The following is a 19,043-nucleotide window of genomic DNA, read 5'->3' on the forward strand; positions in this document are numbered from 1 at the left end:
CCATTAGAAGCAAGGGATCTTTTGTATGCACCATCACACAGGCAGAATAGCACATACCATGACATTGTATCTACCAATCGTGGTGCATTGGCTGGAACGAGAAATAACCCAATGGGCCCACCGACGGAGATCGATCTTAGACTGACCGCGCATCAGGCAAACGCTTTACCATCAGGCTATTTCCCGCCTTAAGCTGCAGTATAAGTTATTGCCACTTACACTGACCAATGAACGCAGAGTAGGAGGAGCTCTTGCATGACGTCCCTGTGACAAGCAGCCTCTGTGTGTCATTGAAACATGGCATTATCTGTGATGAGCCATCACATCAAGTGGGATACTTGGACTCAATAACGTCTAAATCCAGTTCCATAGCACGTGTCCACGTCCGACCTTTTCTGACCACAAACCTGAATATCGCTCAGACGTCCTCCCAGGCGTTAAGGGGTTAAAGGGACTAATTAATTTGATAGTTATGAAACTGATAAGCTATTTTATTCCCACGGTGTTTGAAGGTGTTGATGTTTAAGCCAAAATAATAGGCTTACTTCACAATCGATGACAAAGATCATGGGCGTCAATCGGTGGGGGACAGGGGGGACACGCCCCCCTCACTTTTCAGCTTGGGGGGGGACAGCATAGGAAATGTGTCCCCCCCCCCCCCCCCCCCCCCCCCCCCCCCCCACTTTTTTCAGACGAAACAAATATGTTCTAGTATATATAGCGTAACTGATCACCATTTGGCATTTCGCTTTGGAGTGCCGGCTCTTATGTTCCTACACTAGACTGTAAAATAATTAGTATATTTACTACCAATCTATTTGTAGTAGTTTTTATTTTAAACCTTGAAAATAGTTGAAGATATCCCCAAATAAATCACAAATATTCATTGTGCCCACTATATAATAAAATTATTAAAATAACTATTTACCGAAATACTTTATTTCCTGATATTTCCTGCCATGCGCAGAGCACCGCAGACCACAGGAAACTACTAGAGAATAGACTGAGCCAGCTTACTGTATACGAGTATGAATGAACATGTCGAGCTCAGATTAAACATCAAACACCACACTGTCTGACTTAGAACACTTCTCACACCAATCGTAATTGGCTTTAAATAAACGTCTTGTCATCAGTTGTCTCGCCAAAAGGATACCGCCTTATCCACTTGCAATTGAGTGTTCTGTTGTTTCACGTTATGCTCCGGCGATTTTAAGCAACTCGAAGCCGATGTTGAACTTTTAATTAACAACAATAACAAAATTTTCGCAAACCAGATTTGCTAAAACATGAAAATAAAAACACGCCCATTTCAAATTGACCAAACCTCGAAAATGAAAAACCTCGAAATGTTTCCGGTTATACGGTATCTAAATATGCGTTATTGGTTAAGTAAAAATAACTATTAAAACATAATGGTTCTTTCTTTTATACTGAAATTGACTAATTGGTTTCGAACTTCATATAAATAACAGGTATTGCTGATTTACTCTTAGCATTATGTCACTAAGTGTATATGCTATTTTGAATAATAATATATATGCTCTCTCTCTCTCTCTCTCTCTCTCTCTCTCTCTCTCTCTCTCTCTCTCTCTCTCTCTCTCTCTCTCTCTCTCTCTCTCTCTCTCTCTCTCTCTCTCTCTCTCCTTTCATCATCAATAGAAATATCAATCTATAAACTTAGGTAGTGATGTGTAATTTGAAATAATTATACCCAAGTGTTGGGGCAGAAAGTCTATAAAAATGTAACACCAGAAATGTTCAGTACTGGCGTCTACTTTTTTTATAATTTGAAAAACCCAATGAAAGACATTTGAAATTAATAATAAAATAAAACACGTAAAGGAAAGACGGAACGAAAGTTATATAAATAATGGTTACTAGCGATATTTGTTAATTTGTCAAGTAAATAATATTGTTTAATTATTATTTTTTATTTTTTATTCTGAAAAAAATGCGTTTATTTTATTTTGAAACAAGGACATCGGATCAAACTACCAATAGCGCATGCGCGCTAGGTAGATGATGGTCACTAGTTTAGTTGTTATAGACCGGCCGTGGTTATATCGTCGGAAAAACAACTACTCCAGTCTCCAGGAATCTAATAACGAATATTTTGCATACAATGTATTCGTCAATTATCATTGTACCCATAGGCTTATATCCGGTTATTTTGACATGCTATTTGATACAACAATTCGAATTTGATGAATTACACGCAGGTTATTTGGCAAACTGCATCGTCCAGGACGAAACGCTAACGGAGATAGTATACCGTAGAAAAACTACCATGGACATTAAAAAGTTCTTCACTGCCATACCATGCCATGCCCAGACTCTTTTGCGAGTAGGGACGACACCGGATTCAAATGTCGAAGTTGTTGGTGAAGATGTTAAAGAAAAAACAGAGAAAAGAGTCACTTCTCAGACACGGTTGCCCATCTTACCGCCAGTGCCGTACCAGCCACGGGACGTCAACTGCATGCCGGTGCAACGGCTCGCTAAACGAACGCTATGTTTTCAGCGCGCGTGGTTCGATAGCTTTCCATGGCTCCACTTTGACGCTAACGTTAGCGGAGTACTCTGCTTTACTTGTGCTGAAGCAGTATGCATGGACTTGGCCGGCATGGCGCGGTGTTCAGAGGACACATTTGTTTCCAAGGGATTTTGCAACTGGAAGAAGGCAATTTAGAAATTCAAAATCCACGAAAAGACATCTGCACATATTTCTCATAGCAACCTGAAATTCCGGTCTTCCAACAACGACGTTGTCGCACAGTTAAGTACGCACCATCTTGAAGAACAAACGAAGGCGCGCAACGCTCTGCTGAAGATTGTGACGACCGTCCAGTATCTAGCGCAGCAGGGACTGGCAATACGCGGCAAAGAGTCAAGCGACGGTAACTTCATGAAGTTGTTAGAGCTGCGGAGCAACGATGACGTCGTGTTACAGAGGTGGCTGACACGCACAACTTCATACACAAGCGTTGCCGTGCAAAACGAACTGTTAAAAATCATGGCACACATGGTGCTGCGAAATATTTGCAAGAACGTGGGCCTTTTTGCAGTCATTGTCGACGGAACCCAAGACATCCAAGGCGTTGAACAGGAGGCAATATGCGTGCGATATATAGACGACGCTTACGACGTTCACGAGGACTTTATCGGTGTGTACAGCGTATCTGAGACGACTGGTGCCAGCCTCAGCAATATGCTGCAAGACGCGTTGCTCAGACTCAACCTCCCAATCACGCATCTGAGAGCGCAAACGTATGACGGAGCCAGCAATATGTCGGGCAAATACCAAGGCTGCCAAGCACTGATCAAGAAAGTACAACCACTGGCAAACTACACGCATTGCGGTGCACACATCACGCACCTCATCTGTGCGAAGGCCATCGAGAGTGCACCGTTCCTTCGCGATGCACCTCGACCCCCCCCCCCCCCCCCCTGCAAAAAAATAAAAATATTTTAAAACTGGATCGACGCCTATGACAAAGATTATATGTTGTAAATTGCGTTTTTCAAATAACATTGCAAATAGTTACAAATATGTATTTACAGAGATAAATGCAACATGTTCCAGGAGGGGAAGGTAGAATGGGATTCAAGTTTGGGTTTTTAAAGTACAACAATAAATAAATATATATATATATATAATTAAGTACACTAGTGCATATAATAATTACAATTTATCATCGTCCCTTGGATCCGTGTCCGTATTTAAATTTATGTATTTCTAAATATTTCTACGTGCTGGTTATCAGCAATTGTACCCTGACAGTGATTAATCGTATCCTTCTGCGATCATTTATGTTCGTTTTAAACGCATTCGTTATCGGGACCATCCGTTAATCACACGTTGTCATATATCCTCCATATCAACAAGCTGACCAATCTCGAAATGTGAAACACTTCCGTACTAGCTTCACAGACGAAACTTTCACATCTAGCTCCTCCCTTCTTCAGTCGTGGCACAAAGTGTGTACAAGCGTTCACAAAGAAGAAACCAAAGTGCTTAATCATGCTACAGTCGTTTTATTACTCATACTAATGAATGGGTTTTCCCCGTGTAGCCGTCGCCATTAACCATTGGCTTACACCAAAAAACGATGATTACTGTAAAAATGCTATATATAATAGTGTCCAGACGTAAACGACATTTAGCAAAGAATCTGAAGGTAGGCTGTTGCTGTTGTTGTTGCTGTTGTTGCTGCTGCTGCTGGACCGTTCAAGGATCCTCAATGTCATGTTCCACATAGCACCCTCATGCAAAGACGCTCTGAGATGCTTTCTCGTCTGCGTGGCCGTCTGTCTGCCGGGCGTGCTCTCTAGCTTTAGAAGCCAAAATCTGTCTCCGGAACTCTCGACATGCTTCGGACGTTTCGCCAGTGTGACTCTAGACCGGGTCGTAGGGAAGTTACTGTTCTGGCACTGCGAGTTCGCCATGACGCCGAGAAATACCTACGGCCCCTTTCTGTCGCCCACCGAGTGGAACTACATGTACGGTCTCCTTCAAAGGATAAGTGGTTTCCGGCACCGCTTGGGGAAGAGGCAGGCGAGGAGGTGTGTGAGGAAGGAATACAGGACCCTGACCACGAGAGAGAGGGATGACTACCACAGAGCGGTGAACCAACTTAAACACAACACGGTAAGTTCGTGCAATGTGACGGAAGGAGTGAAGTAAATGGTTAATTAACGACGCACTCAACACATTTTGTTTACGGTTATATGGCGTCGAACATATGGTTAAGGACCACACATATACTGAGAGAGGAGACCCGCTGTCGCCACTTCATGGGCTACTCTTTTCGATTAGCAGCAAGGGATCTTTTATATGCACCATCCCATAGACAGGATAGCACATATCACGGCCTTTGATGTACCAGTCATGGTGCACTGGCTGGAGCGAGAAATAACCCAATGAGCCCACTGACGGGGATCGATCCCAAACCGACCGCGCATCAAGCGAGCGCTTTACCACTGGGCTACGCAATGTGACGGGGCAAATAATTTAATTTCAATAATTCATCAAAAAGGCTGTCTTCAATTGTCTTTCCCCCTAATAGAGCCTTTTTAACGACTAAAATGATATATTAAATATACTTTCTTGTTTACAATATAGTGTCTTTACAGTTAGGGGCGGGACGTTCAAAGTCTGCTTTGTTTAACGACACCACTAGAGCACATTGATTTCTTAATCATTGACTACTGAATGTCAAACATTTGGTAATTTTAACATAGTTTTAGAGAGGAAATCCTGTACATTTTTATATGCACCATTCCACAGACAAGATAACACATACCACGGCCTTTGATACACCATTCATGGTGCATTGGCTGGAACGAGAAATAGCCTAATGGGATCCTAGACTTACCATCGCGTATCAAGCGAGCACCTTCCCACTGGCCTGCGTTCCGCCCCAGTTGGTGCAATGTGACAAGGCATAATAATTTATTGTTACGATGATTCATTGTAGGTGTTACCAACTAATAGCAATATAGCCTGTTTAAAACATTTTCTTGTTTAGAATATCGCTGTGGTCTAAAGTCAGTGAATATCAGGCCATCCTAATGTTTCTAGTAGCCCACACTGGATTTTGAATCAGCATAATTTCGTACGTTAAAAAAAAAGAAGAAACAAAAAAGATAGGAAATAAAATGGTGTTTGAGCTAGTATAGACATAAAGATCGTGTGAAACACAGGGAATACACACAGACACTGATATTCTAAACATATATACACATATATTCTGAACAACAAAAGAAACGCATTTAGTTAAAACGTTCTAAGTCGTTAGTTAACAGCAAAATTAGTATACATTAAATTGTGATTGGCACTGTATTGGCTGTACCCATGGAATCTTTTACACCTAATGTCTTTATATAAATTACATATATATAAATCCAAACACACACACACACACACACACACACACACACACACACACACACACACACACTCACAATTAAGCGACATAAGTTGTGTGTGTGGTTTTGGAGGTGTTTTTTCAATTAATAATTTTTTTCAACTGTATGTCAACTTCTTTTAACACTATAATACATCATACAAACATGTTTGTGTCAAAACACTCCCAAAATATCATTATTCATTATAAAGTTACATGCCAGTTCATCAATTCCCTTTTGACACAAACGGACTATAAATATGAAGAAATTATTATTATTAGTTCAAGCAAAAAACAAACAAAAACAAACCAGTTTTATTAAGAAATACCATTCAATGGTGTAAGAGAGCCAAGTATATTTAAAGTATACTCCGCCTTCCACCCCCATCTCCACTCCACCACTACCACCACCCCCAAATCGATGTGGTATATATTTTAAATTGCAATTGCAATGAAACAGATGTCCGTTCTTGTTCAATGTATGGTATCGAGTGTTCTGGTACAGGGGTGGGTGCACAATATACTACTGATGTAAAGGTGGCGCCATACGATACGAGTGCCTCGTACGAGAATAGCCGATTGCATAGCAATCAATGAAATTGTAATGTTGTCCTGTCACAATCGGCTAATATCGTACGTGGTACTTGTGTCGTGTGGCAGCGCCTTAAGTCTTCATACAGCTGAAAATATGATTTATGAGGTGGAGGGGGGGGGGGGGGGCATTTTATGTCGCTTATTAGTTCTCTACCTGTCCCAGCGGAGAGGACAAGAGGTTTCTTCTTCGTCCTCCTGTCCGTCCATCTGTCCCACATATAGTGAATACAGATCAAGTTTAACTTTCATGGCGATTTACACATTTTTGACAGACTTATAGCCCTTGAACGTAGGAGATACAAAAAATTGTGTTCAGAACTGGGTGGTTTTTTTTCGCAATGCCTGAAAATACTGAGATAAATTGTTGTGTATAGCTTGACCATGTTCTGTTACAGATCAAGTTTAACTTTCATGGCGATTTACACATTTTTGACAGACGTATGGATCTTGAACTTAGTACTAGGAGATACGAACATTTGTTTACTGGACTGGTTTTTCGCAATACCTCAAATGGAACTGAAAATTTGTTATCATGTACTGTTTAATACAGATCTAGTTTGATATTACTGGCTATCAAGTTTGTCTTTCACAGAGTTATGGCCTTTGGGATATACGAACATTTGTTAGAGCCGGTAGGGGACATGTATTGCTTTAGCAGTACTCTCAGAATGTTTGTTTTAGTGGGGAATATATCTTATGTACCTGCTTCTAATTTAAATACAAACATCATAAGCAATTATTCTTTATTTTTAAAAATTATAATAATCTATAAACTATTATTCGTTTTATTTAATCCTTTTGTTGTATTTTTAATTCATATCCTATGGGGATTTTTTTAATTATATTTTTTATTAGCAAATATTATTCTCTGTCACGTTTGTCTCTTTCAACTATCATTCATTCATTCTTCTCTTTTAACGATGTTTTGCAGAAAGTGTCTCCAAATGTGTACGACGCGCTGGCTAAACTTCACTCAGCAGGAACCATACCTAAGGCTCACGGTGGACCGTGCTTTCTGGGCTGGCATCGAGTGTTTTTGCTCATGTAAGCATCCCTTATTAAAACCGTATCTCTGCACAACGCAGTCGAAAGGGTATTTGGTAGTTGATTCCATGAATCTCTATCTAGTACATTTCGTGTTTGCATTTACCTTAGTTTGCCACCCAATAGCTGATGCATTTTTCGTGCTGGGGTTTAGTTAAACATTGATCTATCTCTCTCTCTCTCTCTCTCTCTCTCTCTCTCTCTCTCTCTCTCTCTCTCTCTCTCTCTCTCTCTCTCTCTCTCTCTCTCTCTCTCGTACCTCATATATAGGACAGCCACTCCCGAGACGATCCTTTACTAGACAAAACATCCGTCCAAAGAGGACTGCCACTAGTTTACTAAATCAAAATTAGCACAGGGCAACTCATTTAAATAAATATAGCTGTGATGGCATGCACTCATGAATTCATTGTCAAAACCGTGATGATATGAGGTGTTCGCGAAAGTTCAGCATATCCTGCCCCACCGGTGGCACCCGCCATGAATACTGCCACCACAACTGTCAGCCTGTCACTTCATCTAAAACCATGCGATAAAACTATTATTAAAGGGTGTATACCACCAAATCAAATTCCATGGTTGACAATATTAACATATGTGGCTACACCTACCACACGCAGCTTTAAATAAACATGTACATCATGGATATTATTATAAATACCAAAAGCGTAGCGTCCATTACGCACAGTACGCATGTGCGTAATGCAAATAAAAATCCGGGAATATGTCGAGGCTGTCTGTAATTGTTTTATAAACTATCCTCTTAAAATTGACTCGAAAAACGATAGAAAAAAATGCCTCAGAAAAAGCTCAGAATGCATCTACAGGCGTCCTGAGTTTCAACATTTTCACGGGGGAGGAGGGGGGGGGGGGGAGGTCCCCCGAATCCCCCCGCTCGGGAAAGCCTTCGGGGTGCGTAATGCTAAAACTTTTTTCTGGCTACGGCCCTGAATAACATCACCCCTCAACTTTATAGGAAATAAAAGAAACAATTGGAGGTTAAACTGCTAGTTTTATACATAACGAGAGGCCTCATTGACTACCACTGTTCCTCACAAACTTGTCATCCTATTTATACATAACGAGAGGCCTCATTGACTACCACTGTTCCTCACAAACTTGTCATCCTATTTATACATAACGAGAGGCCTCATTGACTACCACTGTTCCTCACAAACTTGTCATCCTATTTATACATAACGAGAGGCCTCATTGACTACCACTGTTCCTCACAAACTTGTCATCCTATTTATATAACGAGAGGCCTCATTGACTACCACTGTTCCTCACAAACTTGTCATCCTATTTATACATAACGAGAGGCCTCATTGACTACCACTGTTCCTCACAAACTTGTCATCCTATTTATACATAACGAGAGGCCTCATTGACTACCACTGTTCCTCACAAACTTGTCATCCTATTTATACATAACGAGAGGCCTCATTGACTACCACTGTTCCTCACAAACTTGTCATCCTATTTATACATAACGAGAGGCCTCATTGACTACCACTGTTCCTCACAAACTTGTCATCCTATTTATACATAACGAGAGGCCTCATTGACTACCACTGTTCCTCACAAACTTGTCATCCTATTTATACATAACGAGAGGCCTCATTGACTACCACTGTTCCTCACAAACTTGTCATCCTATTTATACATAACGAGAGGCCTCATTGACTACCACTGTTCCTCACAAACTTGTCATCCTATTTATACATAACGAGAGGCCTCATTGACTACCACTGTTCCTCACAAACTTGTCATCCTATTTATACATAACGAGAGGCCTCATTGACTACCACTGTTCCTCACAAACTTGTCATCCTATTTATACATAACGAGAGGCCTCATTGACTACCACTGTTCCTCACAAACTTGTCATCCTATTTATACATAACGAGAGGCCTCATTGACTACCACTGTTCCTCACAAACTTGTCATCCTATTTATACATAACGAGAGGCCTCATTGACTACCACTGTTCCTCACAAACTTGTCATCCTATTTTTGCTAGGACCCCACACCTGTCATGGCAAAAGGTAGTAAGTGGAAATCAGATACAAAACGGGTTAATGTATAAAAAAAAATATTTTGAAATAAGCACCAAAATAATCTAGTCGGATATCAAGAGAAATATCTGCCACAAAACCTAACTTTAAAAACAAAATCATCAGCAAATGGATAAAAGTCAGAAAAGATAATTTCCTCAAAATCTTTAATTCACCACCTAGTTCCTTTTGCCGCAGCAATAGCTTCTGACTAGCCAAGGCAGTGTAGATTGAAATATGCTGTGTTGTTAAACATTCCTTTCCTTTCTTTCCTTCTTACATTTATTGGATTTATTTTATTTTTAAATTATTATTTCAGGTATGAATTGGCCCTCGGTGATGAAGTCCCCGGCGTCTGTCTTCCGTACTGGGACAGCAGTCTGGACAACGAGCTAGACGACCCAGCCCAGACGTACATGTTCAGTCCTGAACTCATGGGCACTGGCAGAGGTCCTGTCACCACTGGTCCTTTCGCGGGCTGGAGGAGACCTCGATACAACGCGAATATAACCAGCCGCCAGCCGCCGTTGATACGGAACGTTGGAGTGGACGGCCAGCTTTATTCGCGAAAGATAATCGAAGATATTCTGTCCCGCAAGGACCATTCAGAAATCATCGCTCCCAACTCCGATCCCGACTATGACATCGAGGTCCAACACGGAGGAGTCCATATGTTTGTTGGGGGAGATATGGAAGAACTGGAGACGGCGCCATTTGATCCCATCTTCTACATGCATCACGCGTTCGTCGACTACATCTGGGAACTCTTCCGCCTCAAGTTGAGAAACGAGGTGAACATCGACCCATCGAAGAATTACCCGATGAACCACAAGATAGCTTTTCACAGCCGCGACGAAATAATGACCATAGGCAATTTGTCGTGCGGCGAGGGCTACAGCGACCGACTGATGGAGTCGGTTGAATATGAAGCGTCGCCGTCTTGCTCTGCACAACGGCCGACGTGCAACTCCCAGTATCTGAGATGTAGGTCCGAAGACGGTCGGTGCATACCAATCACTCTTGAAGAGTCGCCGCTGCCTCTAAACCCAGTTCCAGTGAATCCAAGCCCAGGTCCGATACGTCCACAACCAGGTCCTATAAATCCACGCCCATTTCCACTGCAGCCAACCCCACTTCCATTGCAACCACGCCCACTTCCAGTGAATCCACGCCCACGTCCAGTGAATCCACGCCCAGTTCCAATACATCCACGCCCATTACCGATCAATCCACACCCAGGCCCAATAGGTCCACAACCAGGTCCTAACATGCCACCACCAGTTGACCCCTGCGCTCATATCGAGAGGGAGAAGCATAACGTCAAACCCTACCAGAACACGTACTGCATAAACGGGATATGTGACATCAATCAGTGGGTGTACGTACCCGTGAAGGTGGTCACCATGCGACCTCCAGGGTTCAACAAATACAGATCGTACCCAGTGTTCAATGGCGACATCTCGACCGTCAACGACATTTACAATCCTAGTGCCTACGCGAGAGCGAAACGGTTAATACAAGGCCAACTCGGGAGGGTTCCCAAAGCATTTGCTCAGTGCTTTGATGATGGCATAGGCCAGATCTTCGTCCATTCCCACGGTCTGAACTATGATGGAGTTTACAAAGAATCGGCCATCGTCGACCAGAGGCTGGCCACAACTCTGTCCATAGCTTACATCGCCGTCAAGGATCCTGGTCATAGGGGAAACACGCAAGTTATGCTTCGAGCGGCAGATTCCTGTGGTCGGGTCTGTCACGCGGCCTGCAAGAACCCGAGGACGGGGGTGTTCGAGCGGTGCTCTGGTGTCATAGAACTGGACTCTCTGCCTCCGCGGATGTACAGTAAGAATTACGGCGACGCCACGTTGGATATATGGAACTACGGCGCGGGCAATGTTGTCCAGTGTCCGATATTTAACGATGACAAATTCTTCATAACTTTTTATTGTAATTACGAAGATCATCTTCCGTGGTTGCAAAGGATTCCGTTATCACCAAATCCAGAACCAGAACCTGTTGTGTTAAAGCCTCCACCTGTTGTGGAAAAACAAGGTAAACATCCAAAAAAATTTCGTTCGTTTATATCATTCAAATTTGATTTTTGTAGGATTTTGGTTTTTCAAGTATACCACTTTTAAACTAACCAAGGCACTTTTCTCAAGTCTAGCTACTGGTTCGTTTATATCTTTCAATTTTGATTTTTGTTGGATTTTATTTTCAATTACACCATTAAAGCACATTGATTTCTTAATCCTCGGCTACTGGGTGTCAAATAATTGACAATTTTGACATAATAGTCTGAGATGAAGCCCGCTACATATTATCAGCAGAAAGGGATCTTTTAAATTAACTTTCGACAGACATGACAGCACATGCCACGGCCTTTGATATACGAGTCGTGGAGTACAGGTTCTTACCAGTTAGAATGGATCCAAAACCGCACCTCAGGCGAGCGGGTTTTTTTTGACAAAGAAAGATCCCGTCCATTTTGTCTCCAGGTATAATTGGAAGCGTCAGGGTTGGGAAGACTTGAACGATTTTCTGACATGGTTAGTAACTATTCTAATAATTGTTCTGTTACTACTAAGTTAATCAAAGGTCCTGGTATGTACTATCCTACCTGTAGAAAAATGTATGTCAAAATAGCACGTGCTGCCAATTGGTAATATGACAGACCGTTATTTCAGTATAAAGGCCATACAAGCAGAAGCCTGTTATACATTTTGCGCATACTTGTAGCTAATATTTGCATAGAATATGTAGTACATGTGGCCGCAATGTTGAGGGTCGGTCTCTCTCTCTCTCTCTCTCTCTCTCTCTCTCTCTCTCTCTCTCTCTCTCTCTCTCTCTCTCTCTCTCTCTCTCTCTCTCTCTCTCTCTCTCTCTCTCATATGTAGACACTAACAATGAAACCTTTACTTTTAGGACAGTCTTCAACTATATATTACTACATAGCTCTCCCGCTTTATGTCAATTACCTTCAAACATAATTACATATGTTCTGTCGTTCAAATAAAAATAATAAATGTTATTCGGGAACCCAAAACAATGGTATCAAATACCCTTCAAAAGCAGCAGGAAACACTCCCAAATAGGGCTACAGGAGATCAACATATCAAATATTTCTTGTGGAAGGCACCTATACATCGCCATCCCACCCCCACCTCCAACCTCCACCCCCCGTTTCAAGCTTCAAGTCTTCGAGGCTCGCCTTTTTTCGTTTTTTGTTTTTTGTTTTGGGGGTGGCTGTGTTTGTTTGGGTTTTGTTTTGTGCTTTTTTTTGGTGGGGGGGGGTGGTTGGGGGGGGGGGGGGGGGGGGTTTGGGGGGGGGCAAAATTGTGCAGGGCAAGTTTACACTGTGGTGAGCTATGCCAGTGGTCCACCAGTCACTACTATAATATGGCCCCTGACGAAACAACAAGCTGGGAATAATATAATGTTAAGACTTAAACAATGTGTATATATGTGTATGTGTGTATATGGTTGTTGGTGGGTTGTTGTTGGGGTTGTTTTTTGGGGGGGTTTTGTGGGGTTTTTTTGTGTTTTTTAATATTCACTAGTGACGGGATTAATCATTTTCAAAATTCATTAGCCAACATTGGAAATTCAATGGTCTAAGCAATTACTTAATAACCCTACCATGAGAATCGCCAACACGCGAGTGAGGCTACCATTTTCTAGAAGCCCTGTAATATTTATGTATATATGTAATATTTATGTATGTATATGTACATGTATATCCTAAATTCAGTTATATTCATTATTAGTGTCCATGTAGATATTTAATTCCATTCTTGGATTTATGCACAACTGAATATGGGTGTTAGACGAACGATTGATGTTTTAATTTATTTGGTTTAAATTAAGTTTGAATTCCTTCTGGTTATATAACCTATCAAACATTCTGGGGATGGGGGAGTTAATTCCCCATGATAATACCTTTGTTTTCTATTGTATTTAGTGTAGTGTGTGAATGTGTGTGTTTGAATTCACTGCTGTGTTCTCTATGTTTGAATACGCATGTCGATGTTTGCAAGGGTGTGGATTTGTTTAAAAAAAAATTGTATTCAGCACTTCTTTTCCATTTCTATCTGTTCTTCACGTATTTTTTCAAACTCCTATTTATCTTTGTCAAAAGCACGTCAAGCTTTATAGCCAATACTCGAATTTTGCTTACAGTAGTAGTATTATCTGGATAGGGAATGGTGCCAATTATCAGATCCAGTATAACCAAATTCGAAATATAGAAAATTCCACCTATAAAAAGAGTAAACTTAATCATTTAAGATGGCGTGTGTAAAAATAATGACGGTAAACTGTCAGGGACTAGGAGATCCTAAAAAACGTCAAGACGTACTTAATTACTTAAAATGTAAAAATTATAATATTTATTGTCTGCAAGATACCCACTTCAGAGTAGAACTAGAACCATATATAAAAACACAATGGGGATATAAATGTGTGTTTAATTCTTACGTTGAAAATGCAAGAGGAGTAGCCATTATGTTTAATAATAACTTTGAATACGAAATACACAAAATAGAAAAAGACAATTCGGGCAACTTCATATTGATAGATATCACTATAGAAGGAGAGAGAATTATTCTTACGACCTTATACGGACCAAATAGAGATAATCCTAAATTTTATGAAAATATTTTTAACAATTTAGAAGACTTCCAAACTGATAAATATATAGTTTGCGGAGATTTTAATTTAGTACTGAATCAGAATTTAGATACCAAACACTATAAATATATTAATAATCCTAATTCACGTAATACAATTATAGAAACGGCAGAAATGTTAGATTTAAAAGATCCGTTTAGAGAATTTTATCCACATTTAAAACGATATACATGGAGGAAGAAAAATCCAGCAAAACAAGCCAGACTAGACTTCTTTTTACTTTCAAATAATTTAATACCATACGTACAAAAAATTGTAATCGAAAATAGTTACCGATCTGACCATTCTGGTGTAGTTGCCCACTTGAAAATAAATGAGGTTGAAAAAGGAAGTGGTCTTTGGAAATTTAACAACGCATTGTAAAGAGATAAAGAATATGTAAAAGTTATTAAAAATACAATTGAAAATGTTAAAACACAATACGCAGTTCCTGTCTATTTAAGAGAAAGTATAAGTACAATACCCAATGAAGCGATACAATTCGTAATAAATGACCAACTTTTTTATGAAACTTTATTAATGGAAATAAGAGGCAAAACGATTTCATATTCTGCTTACAGAAAAAAGAAACAAAATGAATTAGAAAAACAAATATGTGATGAAATTAGAATATTATAATGCAACGAAGAAATGACTAATATAAATATAATAGAAGAAAAAAAAACTACAACTAGAGAAATTAAGAGAAGAAAAATTAAAGGGACATTATATAAGATCAAGAGCGAAATGGGTTGAAGAGGGAGAAAAGCCAACGAAATACTTCTGCAATATGGAATCGAGAAATTATTACAGCAAGTTAGTATCAAGACTAGAGTTAGAAAATGGTGTAGAAATAACAAATCAGAAACAAATTCTTTTAGAAACCCAAACATTTGATAAAAAACTGTACTCTGCGCCCTCAAGTGAAGTAAGTGACGAGATTATAGACAAATTAAATGGACTTAATTATAATAAGCTAACTAACGAGGAAGCAAATGCACTGGAAGGAGAAATAAAATATTCAGAAGTGCTATCATTTTTTAAAAATATGAAAAATGAAAAAAGCCCTGGGTCTGATGGATTCACTGCTGAATTCTTCAAGTTCTTTTGGATTGATTTAGATTATTTTATCATTAGATCAATAAATTATAGTTATATTGTCAAAGAAATGTCTGAAGTCCAAAAGCTGGGTATCATTACCTGTATTCCCAAAACAAATAAACCAAAACAGTTTTTAAAAAATTGGAGGCCTTTAACATTGCTTAACTGTACTTATAAACTAGCTTCAGGCTGCATTGCCAATAGAATAAAAACAGTGCTAGATAAAATAATTAGCAACGATCAAACTGGTTTCATTAAAGGTAGATATATTGGTGAAAACATTCGATTAATATATGATATCATGCACTACACGGACGTCCTCGATATACCAGGTCTCCTGTTTTTGGTAGATTTTGAAAAAGCTTTCAACTCTATATCATGGGCATTTATTGAAAAATCATTAGACATTTTTAATTTCAAAGCCTCAATTAAAAACTGGATTAAAACTCTGTATAATAATTCAATGTCGAGGGTGATTCAAAATGGCTTTCTGTCAGAGACATTTAAATTAGAAAGAGGATGTAGACAAGGTGATCCACTTTCTCCTTATATTTTTATTATTTGCGCTGAAATTCTAGCTATATTAATAAAAAATAACGAAAACATAAATGGAATAACAATCGATGGTGAACAATATCTAATATCCCAATACGCAGACGATACAACTTTTATATTGGATGGAACTCCTGGATCTCTGTTTAATACTTTAACAATATTAGAATATTATGCCACAGTATCTGGATTAAAAATAAATTATACAAAATCAAAAGCTATTTGGATAGGCAGTAAAAAAAACTCAAAGGATGTTTATCACCATTCAAGATGGAAATTGGAATGGAATACAACAGAATTTAAGATGCTCGGAATAACGTTTACAGTAAATTTACAATTAATTGTTAAAGCGAATTACCCCACAAAAATTAATGAAATTAAACTATTGATAAAACTATGGTCAATAAGGAAGTTAACTGTCTTAGGAAGAATAACCGTATTAAAAACACTAATAATACCTAAAATTACATATTTACTAATTTCACTACCAAACCCATCCAAAAAAGAAGTTGACAATTTGAATAGATTATTTCATAAATTCATTTGGCAAAAATAAACCCGATAAAATAAAACGAGTCTTATTAGCTCAAGAATTCAAAGATGGTGGATTACAAATGTTAAATATATATAATTTCATGATGGCTTTAAAAGCTTCATGGCTCAGGAGACTATTTTTAGGTAACTCAAAATGGATTAAACTGTTTGAATCTACTACTAACTTATCCAATAGAGACCTTGTAATAAATGGAGATTATTATTTGAATATAAAAAGAAAGAAATTAAAAAACATGTTTTGGAAAGATGTCTTATACAGTTGGGAGTTAATTCAACAAAAACAAATTTTTGAAAAAATAGAAGACATTTTAAGCTCAAATATTTGGTACAACAGCAATATAACAATAAATACAAAACCATTCTGTTATAAAAATCATTTAGAAAAGGGAATAATATTTATAAACGATCTACTTGATGAAGATGGAAATTTCTTTACATTTGAGAAATTAAAAAATATATATAACGTAAATTCACACTTTTTAGAATATTCATCGCTTATAAACAGCATTAAGGCATTTATAAATAAAGCAGACAACGTTAGAAGCAGACAACGTTAGAAATGGCCACTTTACATTGCTAACTAATCCTGTATTTTCGGTAAAATTTAATATTATTCTTAAAAGTCAAACAGGTATTAAAGACATGTATAAACTATTAAATCACGAAATTATTACACCAACATCACAAATAAGATGTAGAAACCAAGGTTTTGCTTTTGACTCAAAAGAATGGGGAAATTATTATAGAGTGCCTTTTATAAGTCTCAAAGATACAACTTTGATATGGTTTCAATACAGAATTATACACCAGATACTAACAACTAATACTTTTTTACATAAAATTAAATACATAGATACTAATGAATGTACGTTCTGTGGCAGTTCACCAGAAACATTAACACATTTATTTTACTATTGTAATAAAGTGACTGATCTGTGGCATGCTGTTGTAAATTGGATTTTAAACAAAAAAGGAATTCGAATAAAATTAAATAAAACAATTATTTTATTTGGACAAATAGGCGATATAAAAGACATATTTATAAATTGGCTGTTAATAAACATTAAATATTATATATACAAGACAAAAATGGAAAAAAATGAAACAAATATAATAGCTGCTCAAAACTTTTTACAAAATAAATACGAAATAGAAAAATATATTATTTTAAAAAAGTGTAAATATGAAGAGTATAATACAATCAGGGCACCATGGAAACGACTCTTCAGTCAAGAAAGTAATTTGATGGAAGATAATAGAAAAAATTATTAAATTATCAAATTATTGACGTGAATTTTGACATTATTACTTATCACTATAATTACCTACTATAAGTTCTCTTTTTAACATTCTTTCTTTCTAAACTTATATATTTATTTTATGTCCCCATTACATCAACCAGCCTATTTAAATATATTTCTATTAACTAGTCATTTATAATACTACTATCTACATGTACATATGCATTAATATTAAATATATCACCATATACATTATTTGTATAAGTATTACTATTACTATAATCAGCATACTACCACAAAGTGTATGTACTTCCAGTATTTAGCGTGTATAATCTAATTCATATTCTGTGAGGTGATGAATCAGGGCACCCCAACCCTGGCATCGTCAAAATTACCTGGGGACAATAAAAAAAAAAATAATAAAAAAAACAACTTACAAAAATGTGTTTCTCAGAACTCAACCCGACCCACAAAAAAAGGCCTAATTAAAAAAAAAAAAAACGAGTTCATAAACTTTGATCCTTCATTATTTGTTCTTCCAGTTTGCCAAGTGAGTAGAACGTGTGTGCTTGAGGTGTCCTGTTTCTCGGCCAAGCTGCAGTGCCGGTTTTACGGAGAGAGACATCAGTGCCGCGGTATTTGCGGACTCTACGCCGTCTGCAACTACGGCCACTACACCGAAAAGTACTGTGGCGGCGGCATGGCCTTCAATGAGGTCACCGGTCAGTGTTCGACCGTCCACTGCAGTAGCCAGAGGGTGAGCGTGCACGTGCAGCCCCCCGTGTTCGGACCAGACATCAACTACCTTCAGAGCCTTGAAAAACGGATGCTTAACATAGGCTGAAAACGCTTAATGCTCATGCGCAAAATACTACATAGATGCTCATGTGGAATGCGCATGTTACGTGTGTGCCCATGCTCAAAATGTTACATGCTAGCTTTAGATTTTACATACGAGTGTAGTTCTTCCTTATTTATACAGCAAATACAAAAGAAAAACTCACACAAAAAATATGATACATACACACACGCAATATTCACACACACACACACACACACACACACACACATATATATATATACACACACACACAAAACCAAAAACACACACACACACATATATACACACACACACTTATACACACACACACACATATATATATATATATATATATATATATATATATATATATATATATATATATGTGTACACACACACACACACAAAACCACACACACACACACACACCTACACACACACACACACACACACACACACACACACACACACACACAAAACCAAACACACACACACCTACACA

The 19,043-nt window shown here is 38.4% G+C and overlaps 2 protein-coding genes across 2 annotated transcripts; both read left to right on the top strand.

Moving 5' to 3' along the window:
• The first annotated feature begins 2,290 nt into the window (after positions 1–2,290).
• LOC121389055 (zinc finger MYM-type protein 1-like) lies at positions 2,291–3,781 on the top strand. Its single transcript, XM_041520672.1, has 3 exons — positions 2,291–2,532; positions 2,737–3,404; positions 3,768–3,781. The coding sequence occupies exons 1-3, from the start codon at positions 2,291–2,293 to the stop codon at positions 3,779–3,781; spliced, it is 924 nt and encodes a 307-aa protein (XP_041376606.1).
• On the top strand, positions 3,585–18,820 carry LOC121388778. Its single transcript, XM_041520273.1, has 4 exons — positions 3,585–4,651; positions 7,435–7,547; positions 9,924–11,656; positions 18,264–18,820. The coding sequence occupies exons 1-4, from the start codon at positions 4,250–4,252 to the stop codon at positions 18,563–18,565; spliced, it is 2,550 nt and encodes an 849-aa protein (XP_041376207.1). The 5' UTR covers positions 3,585–4,249; the 3' UTR covers positions 18,566–18,820.
• Positions 18,821–19,043: the final 223 nt, after the last annotated feature.

The sequence above is a fragment of the Gigantopelta aegis genome, chromosome 14 (genome assembly GCF_016097555.1).
Source record: "Gigantopelta aegis isolate Gae_Host chromosome 14, Gae_host_genome, whole genome shotgun sequence".
Lineage (NCBI taxonomy): Eukaryota > Metazoa > Mollusca > Gastropoda > Neomphalida > Peltospiridae > Gigantopelta > Gigantopelta aegis.